This window comes from Heterodontus francisci, chromosome 13 (genome assembly GCF_036365525.1).
Source record: "Heterodontus francisci isolate sHetFra1 chromosome 13, sHetFra1.hap1, whole genome shotgun sequence".
Lineage (NCBI taxonomy): Eukaryota > Metazoa > Chordata > Chondrichthyes > Heterodontiformes > Heterodontidae > Heterodontus > Heterodontus francisci.
In genome coordinates, this window is record NC_090383.1 from 4,457,864 (window position 1) to 4,476,898 (window position 19,035).

Consider the following 19,035-nt stretch of genomic DNA (forward strand, 5'->3'; position numbering starts at 1 on the left):
GTCCTTTAGGGACGGAAATCTGCCGTCCTTACCTGGTCTGGCCTACATGTGACTCCAGACCCACAGCAATGTGGTTGACTCTTAACTGCCCTCTGCAATGGCCTAGCAAGACACTCAACTGTCAAGGGCAATTAGAGATGGGCAGCCAATGCTGACCTTGCTAGGGACGCCCACATCTCATGAAAGAATAAAAAAAAATCGAGGCTAATAAAGTATTTAGAGTGGGTGAATAGCAATTCCCAAACATGTTTTTGTACAAATTAGATAAAAACAATAAACTAAATAAAAGATTGAGGTAAAATTTGTTCCTTTCTCTTCTAACCTTGCTGAGTTTTGAGGGATATTCCATATTGCCTTTCTTAAGCGGATGGGATGCAATGCACATCCTGCTCTCTGGCTCACAAGTGATGTATTACAGCTTGACTGAACTCTTGAGTTTGTGGAGGAGGGAGAAGTAAACTGAGAATCATTGCCAAGCATGACTTCATGAAACTTGGCTTCAGTTTCAAGCAACTTTTAAATGTCTTGTAGCTTCAGTGCAGGGCGTAAAGAGACCATAATTCAGGGTCTTCAGCAGCTGTTCTCTGTGAGGCAGTAGCAGCAGTTTAAGCATTTGTGTAGCCAAAGAGTTAAAGGCAGTGTGTCATTTGTTTGGAGGCCTTATGCGAACTGCTTGTGAGTGAGTGTTTTTATAATTACTGCCGTGTACAGGACCTGGCTGTGATGCTACTGCACAATTACTTATTGCAAGGAAAGTGACAGACTAGTTTTAATTCACATACAAATACCATTCAGCGTTACATTAACGGTAAAATCATGGAATTTTTGATTGATCTTACACTTTTGTTTGCCCGAAGTAAACAGTGGCAGCCACAACTTCAGTAAAAAAAAGTGACACCTGCAATCATCTATTTTCTTGCTGGTAGTACAGGTGACTTAGGGGTTTTAAAGGATTTTATCCATTGCAGATGGCGCAGTAACCCCAGTTTATCACATAGGACTCCTATCTAAAGGTCATGAGTTCAGATTTCAGCCTTAATTGACATTGGCCAAGTTTTACCAGTACTTCTCTGCGTTGCTAGGTGGAAGCTTAGCATGGCAACAGAGCACTTTGTCTTGAGGAAAGGAAGCAAAAGAAAGTTGGCAGGTTGAGTCCTGTCCTGCAGAGCTGCAAACTATCTTCACGAGCTGAACTTGTACTGGATAATCAGGTTGGTTTACCTTCTTCATGGAGACTTAAGCAGACATTTGTTTTGAAAAGGAAGTCTCTGCCATTTTGCAGAATGGGAGCTGAGGCAAATTCCATCTTTGGCTTAGAGTTGATCACCTTTAACATGTCGAAAAGTGGACCTGGAGATTGGATAGGGTGGAACTGTGGCTGGGATTCTAATGTTTGCTCTACTAGTGTTGTAATGTAAAAAACTCAACAACTTACAAACAAAAGCCTCTGCATAATAAGACACAGGTACAAGTGGCAAATGGTCTTTTATTTTAAAATCGGACTTTTGAGGGGGTAAATGTTCATTGGGCAGAGAGAATTGCCTGCCCATTAAGAACCCGCCTGATATTTGTTTTGTTGACCCTCTCTGCCTGGTTACAATCCATGCTGTAAAGATGGAAATTCACACCTTGGTGTCTGGCTTATTTTTTAAAAATAAATTTCTAGGCATCCCAATCAATAACTGGCCTGTCCAGTCCAAAACCAGATAAGTGACAACCTTACTTAGCCCTTGCTGAGTAAAGGCAAGACCTGAGATCAAGGAGGGTGATTAAATGGAAAATACAGATGCAAAATACCAGCAAATAAAATACGTTAGGATCATTTGGATGTAACGTTATTTATGTTTTTTGATGAATCTTGCCACTTGATCAAAGATTTTGTGAAGCCAAGTCCATGATGAATGTTAGGTCTTGAGTACTGATTAAGTAGCAAATTCATGAATTCCACATCCAGTATCGACAGCATTCATGAATGAATATTAGCACATTATGGTGCCTGGTAATATTTTCTCCTCAGCAACAGAAATAAGATCACAGCCTATCACATAACACTTATAAAATTGTAATCCAGCAGCATTATGTTTGGTCCTACGATATTGACAAAATACATATTTTTTTAACATGGAGGCTTGCACTATGTGATATCAGTGTAGACACACTTAATGCGTTTGTTTGAAATTCCTTTGTTTGCAATTGTAAAGGAGAAATTCACCCATTTTTTAAATAAACAGGCTAACAGCATATTATCTAAAGTGAGTTTTCCAAGCAGTGCCAAGGGTGGGCAGCATTGACAGTGGGGACATTAAAGATCCCAGGCCACTGTTTGAAGAAGATCAAGGAGTTCTCCTGGTTGTTACGACCAGGTGAGAAAGGGGTCTAGGGGTTCCTCTCAGCCTTCACCTGGTCTTACTGTAACAGGGTTTAATCTTAAATGCACTGTTCCCCCTTGGTGAATCATTGTTCACTACTTTCTAATTATAAAGCAAAGAAACCAGCACAGACAGGTTTTCTTAGGTTTAAAGAAGAAAGATTGAAATTTATTAAACTTAAACTCTAATTCAGTTGACGCCTACAGATACACGACCAGCCCACGCTCGCATGCATACGCGATAAACACATGCAAATAGAGACAGAAAAGAGCAGAAGAAAAATAAAGTGGAAAAGTTTGAGGCAATATTGGAAGAGTTTTTGTTACGGTTGTTCGAGCTCATTGTAGAGTTCTTGATTGTAGGTAGTTCTTGCTTTTTGTTGGCGCCCAGTTTTCTTCTTAAACCTTGTTTGCTCTTGGGGTTCATGTGTCTTCAGTGGATTCAGAGGCTTGTGAGAAAGAGATGGGAGCAGACAGGAGAGATCTTCTCAGTCTATGAGCAAACAGTCTTTTTGAGTTCAAACTCTCTGTGGCCAGCTCAAAAGAAAACCCTGGAACAGCTAGTTAGTCATGTGATCAGCTGGTCTAACCACTCCTGGTCTTTGTGGATTGTATCCTCCTTAGCAGGCCCTGGAATGCACTTCCTCACCTTCGCTGTCTGTTAGTATGTAAATGTTTTTTTCCAGCCACATCTGATCTGTTTAACAAGTCATTTCCTCGCTCCAGCAACAGTTGAAAATCAATGTTCATGACAAAATTGATGTGCCTCATTCTTGGCAGGTGGGAGCCTAGCATGACATGGTGTACTGGCCAATGTTCCTCCCTTGAGCAAAAACTGAGTAATTCTGCTAATCACCATTTGTGGAATCTTGCCTCGCACCAATGGCTGCTGCATCTGCCTATTTAACAACAGTACTTACACTTCATAGTGCTGCATCTTGACGTGGACGGGCTGTGTTGTGCGTGGGGTTGGGGGTGAAGCAGAGTTTTTGTCAGTAAATCTGGAAGTTTGGGTGTCCCTGCATGCTATGGAGTTTTAACATGGGGGTATCTGATAGGAGGGGAGCTTGGGGACCGAGGAAGAATTGACACAAAAACACATGAGAACACAAGAAAAAAAGAGGAGTGGGCCATATGGCCCATTGAGCCTGCTCCGCCATTCAGTATGATCGTGGCTGATCTTAGGCCTCACCTTCCCGCCTGGTTGCCGTATCCCTTGATTCCCTGAGAGACCAAAAATCTGTCTATCCCAGCCTTAAATGTATTCAATGATGGAACATCCACAACCCTCTGGGGCAGAGAATTCCAAAGACTCAACTGTTTGAGTGAAGAAATTTCTCCTCCTCTCAATCCTAAATGATCAGCCCCTTATGTGAGACTATGGCCCTGTGTTTTAGATTCCCTGACCAGTGGAAACAATCTCTCAGCATGTACCCTGTCCAGCCCCTTTAGAATCTTGTATGTTTCAATGATATCGCCTCTCACTCTTCTAAATTCCAGAGAATACAGGCCCAATTTACTCAGTCTCTGATCATAGGACAACTCCCTCATCCCAGGGACCAATTTAGTAAATCTTCGCTGTACTGCCTTCAGTGCAAGTATATCCTTTCTTCAATGTGGAGACCAAAACTGCACACAGTATTCCAGGTGCAGTCTCACCAAAACCCTGTACAACTGTAGCAAGACTTCCTTATTCCTGTACTCCGATCCCCTTGCAATAAAGGCCAACATGCTATTTGCCTTCCTAATTGCTTGCTACAGCGCGCTAACTTACTTCATTCCTTGCACAAGCACCCTCAAGTCTCTTTGAACATCAGTTACAAGTTTCACACCTTTTAAAAAATATTCTGCTTTTCTATTCTTACGGCCAAAATGAATAACTTCACATGTCCCTACATTATACTTACAGAATCATAGAATCACAGAATTGTTACAGTGCAGAAGGAGGCCATTTGGCCCATCGTGTCTGCACCCGCTCTCCAAAAGAGCAATTCACACAGTTCCATTCCCTCACCTTCTCCCCTTAACCCTGCACATTCTTCCTTTTCATAAAACAGTCTAATTCCCTTTTGAATGCTTCAATTGAACCTGCCTCCACCACACTCTCAGGCAGTGCATTCCAGACCTTAACCACTCTCTGCGTGAAAAAGTTTTTCCTCATGTCACTTTTGCTTCTCTTAACAAATACTTTAAATCTGTGCCCCCTCGTTCTCAATCCTTTCATGAGTGGGAACAGTTTCTCTCTATCTACTCTGTCCAGACCCCTCATGATTTTGAATATCAAATCACCTCTCAGCGTTCTCTTCTCCAAGGAAAACAGTCCTAACTTCTCCAATGTGTCTTCATAACTGAAATTCCTCATCCCTGGGACCATTCCCGTGAATCTTTTCTGTACTGTCTCCAATGCCCTCACGTCTTCTCTAAAGCACGGCTCCCAGAATTGGACGCAATACTCCAGCTGAGGCCGAACTAGTGTCTTATCCCAGTTCAACATAACTTCCTTGCTCTTCTACTCCTTGTCCCACCTCACAATTCACAATGCTTCCAAGTTTCGTATCATCTGCCATCTTGTTGCCCACTCATTTAACCTGTCTATATCTCTTTGCAGCCTCTCTGTGTCTTTCCCACAGCTTACCTTTCCATCTACCTTTGTATCATCAGCAAACTTAGATACATTACTCTCTGTCTCTTCATTTAAGCCATTAATATAGAGTGTAAATAGCTGAGGCCCCCGCACTGATCCTTGTGGCACTCCACTATTCACTGTCTGCCAACTTGAAAATTCCCTGTTTATGCCCATTCTTTGCTTCCTGTCCATTAACCAATCATCGACCCCTTCTCCCCGAAGCTATCCTTGTCTCCCTTCAGCCTCAGGGTTTCCCAAGGCCTGGAGAAACATGCCGACCAGAGTTAAAACTGCAAATAACTGCCAATCTCATTAAAATATTTAAATAGCCAATCCACCTCCTGGGTGGAGATTGGCCCCCTGCCCCTAGTCCCGCCTCTGTTAATTCCTGAAGTTGGCAGGATGTGGGCGGGTTTGAGATTTTTAAAGTTTTAATATCCCATCTGATCTCAACCCAACTCTTTTTAGAGGTTGCGTTTCAGCCCATTGTTTCTGAAGCATTTTGCATTGCTCTGAGTGACATAAAACACTATTTAAACAAGTGCCTTTCTTCACTATCACAGAATGCAATTTTAACCAGCAAACTCAAATTGCTTCATCATTTGCCCATTTTAGAGAAAATAGCCAGCTTAAAGTAAATGTTTAATTTTTGTTGGTGATAAAATCTCCCCGTTCGGGCAATATATGTATATTATATATATTTAAATAAGGTAAATCCTGCCATTATTAAACAATCTCTGATCTGGCGTCATGTTATCAAAATAGTTGGGATTTAACTTAAAAGAAAGCAAATAGGGAGGAAGAAACAAATTATTTAGGAGTATAATTGGATTACTACAATAAACTTCCACCTGGTAAAATGGGAGTGGAAATTCTCCAATTGTCAGTATGCTCAAATCTTTCACTGTAAGTGGAGGAATATGTGCCTGTTGGAAGCAGCAATTGACTAGGAAAGGTAATCTTTTGTGAAATATCACAGGACATAAAAGGAAATTCTTTGCTTTGCTAAGTAGCTACAACTGTTGCATCAACGCTGAACTCATACTGTGAAACTACAGACCCTGTTGCTGACACTGGGATTTGTGTGGCCTCTTGTTGTTCTAGTACTGTGTCTATTAGATCTCTGTGGCTTTGTTTAGGCTTCTGAAAATGTCATACAATCAATCATTGGAAGGAACCACATTTACCAAAGCCCCATGTGCTGATAGTGCCAGATCATTTGATTTCACTCGATTGAGAATCTAGGTTGCTGCTCCAGAGCAGGGCTGAAGGACTGCTCCTATATTTAGAGGCAAGCTATTACTTTAGACGTTAGACTATGATCCCATCTACCTGGCCAAGTTAAAGATTCCAAGGTGCTGTTGTACAAAGAGCAGATTTCTCCCAGTGACCTGTCCGAAATTCCTTGCTTAATCAATGCCACTGAAAATGGATGAACAGGCCATTCACTTAATTGGCGAACACAAAAATGGCTGTCATGTTTGCCTACACAATTCATGTGACTATTAAAAAAATATAATGCATTGTATGTGAAGTATTTGAAAACGGCTCAATATAAGGTGCTACACAAGTACAAGTGTTATTCCCATTATAAAGTAAGCATGACAAATGGTTGATCCAGGCTTCAAAATAATGGTAAAAAGGAAAAGGTAAATGTCTTGATTGAAGGCTGGCCTCTGAAGAGATATTGCAATTTATGGTTTCAGATTGGTATTCATGATAAAATAAGTAAGTGTAACAACAGCTTTCGTTGATTTTTATATAAATATGCAGATAAAATTGAGTGCTCCATTTGCAAAGAAATCATGCCACATAAATGCAATTTTCTTTCTCGGACAGGAAGGTATCAGAATGCTTTTCTGAACCCCTAAGATGCTTTATCCCAATTTTCACCTTTTGCACTTGTGGTAATGTGGAAAAAGCTGCCAGAATGATAATGCAGTTTTATTTCGTTGCAGCATGCTGATATATGATTGCAGCTTTCTGTGGATCATTATAAGTTAAAACGTGCTGCAACGCTTTTAGAATCAGTCACATTATGGAGGGCTTAACTTGGCCATACTGTTTTGAGGGCTGGATTTCAAGCGTGTGCATCCAAGTGCAAGGCATGTTGTGGTATGATTGCAGAGAGAGCAAGATGGAAGACTAATGGGCTCTGCAGAAACAACAGCTGAACCAGTTTATTTAAACACTTATTAAAGGGTTGAGAAGCTGACCTAAGAATGACCCTGGTGGGTGGAGCGAGAACATTCTGTCGCTTTATTGCGTTGACCAGCTGGGAAGTGTCTTTGTGTCTTGCTGTAGCTTACACATTGTGGAGGTAGAAGTGGTCCCAATAGGCTCTTCTTGCAAAATTTGTTCTGAGTTCACCGAGATAAGTTGTTGATTTGGCAAATGTTGGCAAAAATGAGTGCTGGATGTTTATCCAGTTAAGCTTCTGAGATGAGTTATTTCGTCTTGTCTTTTTTCAGTACTGTGTTATTACAACTTTCACCGCAGCTAAATCTGAGGATATTGAAAACAAGTAACTCCCAAAATAAGGGGGAAAAGCACGTGTTGCTTCTTGCCAAACCTTCTGCATGTGCGAGTAAGAAGGTGCAAGCGTATGTTTCTGACACCAAATGTATTGCACCACCCTTTAAAGAGCATTGTCCTTTTCAGCCACAATGTAATTGCATTTTCCAGGATAACAGAGTTAGTAGAATGCCATAGAAAATAGTGACAGTTGTGCTTTGGTTTCAGAAATTCACAGGAAACCTTTAGTTCCACTGGCTTCCTGCTAGGAGAGGAATTCTGAAGACTCGGTATGTCATTGAAGGGGGTGGGGAGCGGTTTATATATCTCTAGGCATGGAAACGGAATGTTGGCTTGCACAGATGAAAGGGTGTTCTTTAGCTGCGTTGATGACAAAAAAAAATGCTTTCAGGACGACATAATAGAGATAACCTTCACCATCCTTAGCCTAATTCTTTCCTGTGATATTTATTTATTTTTATCCTGATTCGTTGTGTAACAAAAGGAGCTAATGATGAAGCAGTTTCTTTTAAAATAAAAAGTAATTGCCTTATTCATACAGTGGGTCTTATACACCTGTGCCTTTAATTACAGGAAAGAATTAGTCAACCTTGCAGCCCCTAGTTATGATAAACATCACAGTTCCATGTAAAAAATCTCTGTTTCTAAAGAAAATACTACAAATAAAATATTCCAATAATTAAATCTGGGGCCTAATACAGTTTAATGGCTGCCTTCCATAGCAGACAGAGCCGTATGTGAGAACTTCTAAGCAGTGTTCCCTCTAATGTCCCTTCTCTGTGTGCGGCCCATTTGTTGCAGTGCGTGGTCCCTTTAAGATTGCTGCACTGTCCCTTTAAGATTGCTGCACGATCACACGTTGCTTCCAAGTACGACTGATTTCAAAGTAGTTCATGGATCAGTCCAAGCTCTGAAAATATATAAAGCACTTGAGCTGGATTTTCTGTCTGGCCTTTAAGTTTAATGCATAGCAACAAACATGAAACCTTGATTAGAATGTTATTATTCATTTGGTCGGGGGTTGCTTTTGGAAAGACTCTTTTCAACTCATTGTATTATGAAATTATTCGTTGTACTATGTTGGGGGCAGACTGAGAGGCGGTCAATTAGGACTAAATACTACTTTTTGCTTATGGCAAGTCGGGCAAAGTTTTTGCTTTAATAAGGCTGGTGCTATATTTAGAGCAGCTGTACCCTATTGCTGACTAAGGTGGAGTAATGATGCCATGTCAACGAGGGTTGCTGTGGGGCTGCAATGAATATTGTTGGTGTGATTTTTTTTTTTAAAAGCATCTGGGCTACTGGAGGGGTGGAGATTACAGTGGAATACTGGAAGATTTTATAATGGTCAGTGCTGTGAATTCCATTACCCGCAGTAAATCTGCATAGACACGAATTTTATTTATATTTTTAAATTTAAAAAAATTCCCTTCCCTTTCTCCATACTTCATGATTAGTGACTGAAAGGTGGAAGGTCCTGCAACAAGGCATCTACCTGCAGCAGCATTAGCACCCCAAATTGCTTTTATCTTTAACAATGGGGGAGGGGGACGGGGGGTCTCTCTGATCAGCATTTTCCTTAATTTCTCCCTTTTATTGTTTTTTTGTAAGTGGCTTTATCTGTAGATTCCACCACACACACATGCACACACCACACACATTCCCCTATACAAATTGTATATTCGTTTGACCAAGTGAGTGGGCTGGTTAGCTGTTCTCACCAGTTAACCTGTGGCAAAGAAAGTGTGCAAGGATGACTAAACTGGCTCAGGCTATTTTGTCACTGTCCTTGTAGGCAAGTAGATACTTACCCTTTGCACCCAGATGTGATGAAGTGAGAATCCATTCCCAAACATGTAGGTTGTTTTTACCACCAAACCATGGGCAGTATATTTGTATAGCAGCACACAGGAACAGTAAACATGTACATATGAAAAGGGTGGGTAATACATTATGAAAGTTCTTTTTCAAATAAGGCATTTTAAAAATTCATCCATGCGAAATTGTGTAAATAACTTCAATGGGTTTAATTTCCTCTACTACACGGATCTAGTACACAGAACAATGCATTTGCATAAATTAGTGTCTGCATTATTTTAAAACTCTTTACAGTAGTGCAGACAGAGGCTTTTGGAAACATATTGGCCAGGATTTCACAGTCAGCGGTAAAGCAACAGCACTCACCACTGACCTCGAGGAAAGCTGCCCACAAAGACCTAGCAATCTGTGAACCTTGGATTTCCTCTTCCCCCGCCATCAGTTTGAATCTGGCGCCAAGTCAAGGGGATCTCCAGCATTCAGCAACAGTCATGTCATCAAGCAGGCTAAGTAACCAATCACTTTGCAGAATTCTCACAGGCAGCAAACCAGGAAGTAAAATGAAAACAAAATACTGTAGGTGCTGGAAATCTGAAATAAAAATAGAAAATTCTGGAAATATTCAGGTCTGGCAGCATCTGTGGGGAGTGAAACAGAGTTGACATTTCGAGTTGGATATGATTCTCCTTCAGAACTGAAGGAAGGCAGAAATGTGATGGGTTTTGCGCTGTTGAAAAGGGGAAGGCAGGAAGAACATAAGGGAACATCTGCGATATGTTAGAGGATGGGAGAGATTAAATGACAAAGATGTCATGGAACAAAAGGCAAAGGGAGTAGTAATAATTGTAGTGAAAGACAAAGCATTTGTCCAGAGAGAGTGTTAATGGCAGAATAATGAACAGCTCCGTTTGAACACACAAACATGAAAAACAAGTTTAAGACTGGCATATGGTGTAAAAAAAAGACAAAATGGGGGTCATGGGCTGAAATTGTTAAGTGTTGAAAGTGTTGAGTCCAGAAGGCTGTAAAGTGCCTAATCAGAAGCTTGCATTGAGCTTCACTGGAACACTGCAGCAGACTGAGGACAGAAATGTCTGCGTGAGAGCAGGCTGGTGAGTTAAAATGACAAGCAACCGGAAGCTCGGGCTTTGCAGACTGAGCAGAGGTGTTCAGCAAAGCAGTCACCCAATCTATATTTGATCTCCCCAGTGTAGAGGAGACCGTCTTATGAACAGTGAATATAGTATACTAAATTGAAAGAAGTACAAGTAAATCACTGCTTCACCTGGAAGGAGTGTTTGGGGCCTTGGATAGTGAGGAGAGAGGAGGTAAAAGGGCAGGTATTACACCTCCTGCGATTGCAGGGGAAGGTGCTGTGGGAAGGGGACGAGGTGGTGGGGGTCCCTTCAGACCAATGCACTGATCATCCTTCACTTTCTAATCATTTTACAGAGAGAGAATAAATACATGGGGTTAAGGTAGAAGCTGAAATATCACCAACAAACTTTAAAAAATATTTCTGTATTTTAAAACTTTGTGTAATTTTATCATCATAGAGAAATTTGATATCCCACAAATATAAAATTAGTTTTTCAGTGCCAGAGAGTGGGGTTAGCAGTAATTATGAAACAAGTATGCCGTTGAAAACCCAGTTATATTTCATTCAACATTATTACATAGGGGCGGCACAGTGGCGCAGTGGTTAGCACTGCAGCCTCACAGCTCCAGGGACCCGGGTTCGATTCTGGGTACTGCCTGTGTGGAGTTTGCAAGTTCTCCCTGTGTCTGCGTGGGTTTTCTCCGGGTGCTCCGGTTTCCTCCCACAAGCCAAAAGACTTGCAGGTTGGTAGGTAAATTGGCCATTATAAATTGTCACTAGTATAGGTAGGTAGTAGGGAAATATAGGGACAGATGGGGATGTTTGGTAGGAATATGGGATTAGTGTAGGATTAGTATAAATGGGTGGTTGCTGGTCGGCACAGACTCGGTGGGCCGAAGGGCCTGTTTCCGTGCTGTATCTCTAATCTAATCTAATCTAATCTAAAATCTAATCTAATCTAATCATAATCTAATCTAACAAGGCTTAACTTTCTCACGGGTTTTTACAGCGAGACTAACTGCATAAAAGTGCAAGTTCGTGTCAGTTCAAGTGATTTCTAAAGATTGCCATCTGTAGGACTTCAGCAGTGCACACTGTGGAGGAGCAAAGAACCACCGACAACAACGTCTGGATTTCTGCATTTGACGGCACATGTGCAGACTCCAGAAGTTGCTGTCAGTTTTACAGTTATAATGACGGTGAACGCTGACAGTTTCATCAACATTACAACTGCAAAATCCAGGCAAATTAACTGGTATTCAGGTTAGTGCACAGAGAAGATTAAATCCATTGGTTACCTGAACTGAATGATTTCTTTTCATCATCTCATTGAACAGGCTTGAGGGGGTAAGTGGCCTGTTTCTGTTCCAATGTTCCTAAGGGATATAGGGTGGGAAAGTGGAGTCAATGTAAAAGTTCCGCCAGCAGTGAATGACAGAGCAGATTCAAGAAGCCGTATGACTAATATTACTCTTTTTTTTCTTAAATTCCACGGTCTTATTTTCAAAGGATTGCTTACCTGTGTTTCCGCTAATGTTAAGTGTGCCTCTAAACAAAGTTAAGCACTTTGCATAATGAAGTGGTGTTCTGACTATGAATTTGCTCTCCTCCAGCCTAGCTGAAGAAAAACAAGAGAGTGCATAAAGACCAATATTGCACTACAAGTAGGTTATTTGAAAGTTGAATCTCCTCCTCCAGAATCAGTTTGAACTCTCTTCATGGGAGTTCTGGCTCCTTTGACCAGTTTTCCCCCTGGCCCTCTGATGCAAGCTTGACATAAGGTTGAAAAGCAGGTTTTCCACAGATGGTTGCATCAGCTATACATTAAAGGTTCTTCCAAATGTGCTCACTCATTTTTATTCACCCCCTTCACTACATCCCCAGAAAGATTTTATGTGGATTTTTTTTTGTAGAACTAGGCTGTAAACCTTTGCTGAAAACTGGAGTTGTAAGGTCAGTAGTTGTATAGCTGTGACCTCTGTTTGACCCTAAACTTTACATAAAGGGGAGGGGAGGAAAAAGACAGAAGCTTTAAATGGAATGCTTGGCGCTGGTCTCCCTCGGCAGTATGAGTTACTGGTGATAAAAACTCCAGACATTCCCCTTTTTTTTTGAAGGCATACCACCACCACAGTTCATTTTCTTAACGCAGGCCTCAAAATGGAGTTAGTAGCGTAGAAGGAACGGGGGGGTGGGGGTTACTGAAAACGGTAAGTGAGTGGGACAAAGGGGAGATTCTTCACTAATTGGGTGAGGCAACAGATGCTCATATGAGTGATGTTTCTTTATCAGCCGCAATTATTTTGTTTTGAAAGGAGAAGAGAGTTCAGTGTTGGGTATTGTTTCTGAGAAAGTCTAATTATTCCCCTCTCTAAAAGATGAAATGGAAATGTCCAGCTGTGGCAAAAAACAGGAGGACATAAATCAAAAGCTGCACCCCTGAACCTGCACTTGCAGTGGGTCAGCAGAGGTTACAGGGGTCTAGTGCGGACATTGAAACAAAATGCAGGCTAGGAATCTAAATGTACCTACTCCATTCATTGCTGTTCAAGGTTATTAAAGCTTCAGCTTGTTTTTTTTTTAACTGCGTCAAAGTAACTTTTTTTTTTGGTTCTTTCACACAGGTTCATAAATGCCAGGAGAAGGATAGTCCAGCCTATGATTGACCAATCTAATCGAGCAGGCAAGTCCCCAATAGTAACTGTATTCAAGTCGCACAGGCGAAAATCATCCTCAAGCCATTCACTGGGAGAGCCATTACCTGGTAAATAAATTGACACTGAATGCTGGGAGTGACTGACCACTAAATTAAAATAGGATTTTACTGTTGTAACAAAACTAATCAGTTTACCTTATGTGATATTTTCAAACTTTTTAGACTTTTTTTATTGAATAATAACTCTTCGTTCTGATGCCCTTCTTTAAGGGCATTTTATCTTAAAAGGCGAATTAGACATTAATATTTATTTATTGATTTGAATTTTAGAGTTTTTCTTCCCAGCTTTACTCTCTGCTACTGTGAAAACTTCCTGGTGCATGGCTTGGTGTGGATTTGCTGTAAACTTTTATTACCTGTCAAAAAGTTTGGGATTGCTTTGGGAACACAGCAAAGTTGGAAGTTACTTTCTGAGGTAGCGCTTGATGTGCCTAAGTCACTAATAAGTGCTTGTCTAACTAACAGGTTCAGGCTTGGAGTTCAGGTGCGGTGGGACAAATGAGATTCTCTTTCATTACTAAACACCTTTGGCAATATTTTTCACCTGTCATTTTTTTTATTTTAACCAACTGTGACTTGTTAATAAAAGACTTGGGTTACTTCTCTCTTGAGCTAGAATTTCTGTTTTCCTTTACTATGGTCAAGTCTTGATAATATTTTGACTAGAACCTTTCAAGATTAGGAAAAGAGTAAAAAATAAAGGCTGTTCACATCTCTTCATGTATTGGAAATGAAGGTAATTTCAGAGTTTTAAAGTTGGGGCCAAACAAAATCTTGGTACCAACATGCTATGAGATAGTGGTGTAAGAATAATAATGCTTTCTCTGGAATTCTTTTCTTCACTGTTTTAGTGGAAGTGTTAATGCCTGTACTATATAGTAGATAAGAGAAATCTGAAGCAAACACAGTAGCATTTGCACACAGGTATTATGTGGCACACTGACTCGTAACAACTTCTTTAAAGGGGACTGAAAATTCTATTGTTTACCTTTGCCAATCCATTCTGAATTATTTTTAAATTGTTGTCCAGGGGGAAATCATGTTAAATAAAGGGGAACATTCCGAACTTTTCGCTCTGGTAGCATGCAGCTATAACTTTAGCCAACTGATAGTCGAATGGTGTTTGATATGTTGCTTTAAAGCAGAGGATGAGAGAGTATTAGTCGAGAAAAACAAAAGTATTTATGAATCTCTTGGCTGTTAGCTTCTCCTCTTTAACCCATGAAGCATTGACTACAGCTGAGGTATGGTTCCAAGGATTCTGGGCACTCACTGCTATTTCATTCAGGTGGCCATGTGCGTGCCCAGTGTGTAAGTATTTCCCCTGCCCTCACTGTGGGATGCACACCTGTAGACTCTCCAAGAGTCATTTAGGAACAAGAAGCTTGGCTTGTTTTCCACTCCCCACCCCAGAGGTACTGAGGACAATTGTGCTGTCCCTGTTGCCAAGTCAACCAAAAAGGTAGTCTTGCATTTCTACAATACCTTTCACAAACTCAGGATGTCCCGAACTGCTTTACAGCTACTGAAGTTAAGTGTAGTCAGTGTTGTAATATAGGAAAAATCCAACTTGTGAACCATAACGTATTAAGGATCAAACCCGGGGCCTTCTGAAATGTATGGCAGTTTCAACCAACTGAAGCATCAAGGGTTCAGCGAAACCAATTGTGTGGGAATATTTTGTCTTCATTTCAAATATTCCTTGTAACATTGCATTTGATACTGCTATTGGTAAAGCCAACAGATGGCCATATGTATCCAACCCTTTAAATATTATATACAAGTGATCCATTGCCAAAGGTGAGAGAACCATGGATCTCACCTGTGAAAGATATCTGGATACCAGTTGCTCTGCTCCTTATCTCAGCATTTTTTTTGGGGGTGAGGCACAGGGAAGGGGAGATAATAAAGGATATTTTTAGTCCTTATTGTGCTCTCAGAATGAATTATATTCTTCCACCTTTTATTTCACTCAATCAGCAGGCATAACAACCTTCATATGGTTCCCACCTTTTATAAACAAGGTAGAAGTGCAGTCTATAATCAAAACAAAATACTGCGGATGCTGGAAATCTGAAATCAAAACAAGAAACCCTGGAAATACTCAGCAGGTCTGGCAGCATCTGTGGAGAGAGAAGCAGAGTTAACGTTTCAGTTCAGTTCTGATGAAGGGTCACTGACCTGAAACGTTAACTCTGTTTCTCTCTCCACAGATGCTGCCAGACCTGCTGAGTATTTCCAGCATTTCTTGTTTTTATTTTAGAAGTGCAGCCTATTTGCCCAGGGATGGGCAAATTTTTGAAGAGGATGCTTTTCTGACCATTTCTTTCCCCCCTTTTCCTCCCTCTTGAAGATATTGAGGGATGATTTGGAGTTGCTGATCATCCCACATACACTGGGAAATGGGGAAATTGGCAATTGAGTTTTTTTCTTTAAATAGCCTTCCCGTTGGGCTTTGGCCTCCCTGACACAATTTCAGGTGAACCTAAAATTGGTGAGCATTCCCGCCTTCTCAAAATACTTAAGTTGGATGCTAACGCCAGTTCTAGGACCCTGACACTGGTCATCCTGCTAAACCTACTGGTACCATAACAACATAAGCAGGAGCAGGTCATAGAGATCATGACTGATCTTCTACATCAACTATACATTCCTGCCCTATCCCCATATCCCTTGATTCTCTTCGTGTTCAAAAATCTATTGATCTAGTCTTGAATATACTCAATGACTGAGCATCCACAGCCCTCTGGAGTAGAGAATACCAAGGTTTATAACACTCTGAGTGAAGAAATTTCTACTCATATAAGTCCTAATGGCTGACCCCTTATCCTGAGACATGACCTCTGGTTCTAGACTCTGCAGCCGGGGAAACCCTGCCTCAGCATCTACAGTGCCAAGCCCTCGAAGAATTTTATATGTTTCGATGAGATCACTTCTCATTCTTTGAAACTCCAGAGAATACAGGCCCATTCTACTCAGTCACTCCTGGCTGGATTACCCTCTCATCCCAGGAATCCATCTTACTACCAAGTGTTGATTTTCTAGCCCTTGTCTGGCCAATTAATGCCATCCCCGCCTGCCGCATCTCCCCCTTGATTGCCTCTGCTCCCTTGGGTCCTGACCCACTCAACCCCAGAAGAAACCGCCAGTTTGTCCCTCACTACCACCCACCTGCCCCACTAGCAGTGATCTGTCTGCATGCTATCACTGAGCACTGGCAGGTTGTGTGACTTATTTAGATGAAATCATCCATGTATATGCCTCAGGCCTATGGCTGCAGCTAGGGGGCCACTTTGGAGCTTCACTGCCACCAGGAGGATTGGGGCAGGCCCTCACAGTGTTGAAGTCCATGATGGGCCTCACCCGGAGCCATCTTCAAGACCCTGCCCCCCCCACCACAGAACCTGACCCCTGGGGGAGAACAAAATCCAACCCATCGTGCTATCTCCACAGTGATCAGTACTCCAATCTGGTTCCTCCTGTATGACTTAATTACTCACTGCTTTTATCATCGGGGTGGGACTGCGAAAAACACAAGCCAAAGGGAGCGTTTTCACAACTTTCAAAGATTCCTGCGCATTTTCAATTGTCGCAGTGATTCAAACGAGGGTATCTCAGTCTGCCATTCTTCCTGACTCACACTCGTAGCGTTGCATTGTCAGGTATAAACAAAGCAGTTTCAGAGAAGTTTAAAAACGGTGGGCTGAGTTTTACAATTACAACACCGAAATCAGTGATGGGCGAAAACAATGGCGGCACGCCCATGCGGGCCACACGTCGCAGAGCCGACGCGATCCGAAGCGCGGCGGCTCATTTAAATAGCTGGGGCGGGCCGCCCCCGATCACCTGGAGCGGCGGGCTGTCTGTCCCTGGCAATGGTGTCAGCTGCCTGTGCGCGGGCACTGACGCCATTTTTAAAGGGCTTTGAGCCCTCCTGTTAAATCTAAATATTTAAAGCTGAAGTGAATGGGAAAAAAAACCTTTCTTCTGCCCCTCTCCCACCCCCCTGTGCAGTGGGGGACCACCACGGGGCCTCATTGCCACCGGCAATATCGGGCCGGGCCCTCCCGGCATCGGGGTGTGTGGCGGCCCCCCCTTCCTGGGGGCATTTTCCTGCCTGCCCCCTGCCATGAACCCAGACGTCGGGGGTGGTCAGTGAAATCCAGCCCAGTGCGTTTAGGGTGAGACTGCATTTTTTTTTTCACCCCCATTGTTGTTTCCTTGCAACCATCAACCCTAACGGACAGGCAGGCCTGCTAACCTCCTGCCAGGCTCTAATGAAAGCAGATGCTACAATGTGCTATCTTATTGCCCAGGGTGATTCAATCAGTGATTTCCTTTTCTATCTTGTGTGGAGAGTGGTTTAACATCTCAATGTAGCAGCATGGAACTCGGGAGCTCTGTGTGGAGAGGGTAGCTCCCGTCAACCTGTGTCCTAAGTCTTTGCACATTTGCTTTTTTCCTGAATGTGCCATTTTTAAAAACAGATATTTTGTAACATCAATATTTAAATTTTGATTTCTTTTCCAGATAATTCATATCTTGGAAAGTGTAAACAATCTGACGAGAAACCAGGGTTCATGCAGTTTCAAGACAAAAAATTGGCAGCTTACGTACAAAGCTACAAAGCCAAGTTATTAAATTGGCTCACTGAGGCCATAATTTGAACCTGTTTATTTAAGATGAAGTTTCTTAGCCTTCTTTACATGTGAAAGTAGCCAGTACGGATAGGAGCCTAAAAGGTCAGGTCCATTTAGGATATGGAATCACCTCTGTCTGGGTGATGGGGGAGATATTTGTACATTTGTGCTGAGTTACCACCTCATTCTGGCCGATCTGACAAGTTGCAACTGGGGACGTAGGCCCTGAGGTGGTCATTTCATTTGCCTGCTCTTCTCCTATGGTGACATTCATAACCTTTGCAAGCGGAAATTGTGGGCTAACAGGCTTCTCCGGAATTCTCACTAGTTTTAAGGATGTCTGTGTTAAGCCATGACGTGCCCAGACGTGATTCCCATAATGCCGTACCCCAATGGCATCCCATCTCCGAGAGAGGAACAACTCAACAGTGAGGGAGCAACAGCAAGTTAAAAATTTCAAAGTGTCCAGACCTCATTACAGCCTTGCTCCAAATGTAGACAAAAGAGCTGAATTTCGGAGGTGAGGTGAGACTGACTGCCCTTGACATGAAGGCAGTATTTGACCGAGTATGGCATCAAGGAGCCATGGCAAAATTTAAGTCAATGGGAATCAGGGGGAAAACTCTCCACTGGTTGGAGTCATACCTAGCACAGAGAAAGATAGATGGTTGTGTTTATTGGGGGCTAATCATCTCAGCCCCAGGACATTACTGCAGATGTTCCTCAGGGTAGTGTCCTAGGATCAACCATCTTCAGATGCTTCATCAATGACCTTCCCTCCATGTTAAGGTCAGAAGTGGGGATTTTCGCTAATGATTGTAGTGTTCAGCAATCGCAACTCCTCAGACACTGAAGCAGTCCATGCCCACGTGCAGCAAGATATTGACAACATTCAAGCTTGGCTGATAAATGTCAGGTGACATTCACGCTACACAAGTGCCAGGCAGTGACCACCGCCAACAAGAGAGAATCTAACCATCTCCCCTTGACATTCAACAGCATTACCATCACTGAATCCCCCACTATCAAAATCCTGTGGGTTACCATTGACCAGAAACATAACTGGACCAGCCATATCAATACTATGGCTACAACAACAGTTCAGAGGCTGGGAATTCTGCAGCAAGTAACTCACCTCCTGCCTCCCCCAAAACCTGTCCACAAGCCATAAGTCAGGAGTATGATGGAATACTCTCCACTTGCCTGGATAAGTGCAGCTCCAACAACACTCAA

At 42.2% G+C, this 19,035-nt stretch overlaps 1 protein-coding gene across 5 annotated transcripts in view; it reads left to right on the forward strand.

Moving 5' to 3' along the window:
* Positions 1-19,035, forward strand: part of meis1a (Meis homeobox 1 a) — a 239,070-nt gene that overhangs the window by 186,658 nt on the left and 33,377 nt on the right. For all 5 annotated transcript variants that reach the window (XM_068044269.1, XM_068044268.1, XM_068044271.1 and 2 more), the window contains one exon: positions 13,071-13,210. In XM_068044269.1, the coding sequence (XP_067900370.1) occupies positions 13,071-13,210 (140 nt within the window). The remainder of the gene's footprint in view (positions 1-13,070; positions 13,211-19,035) is intronic.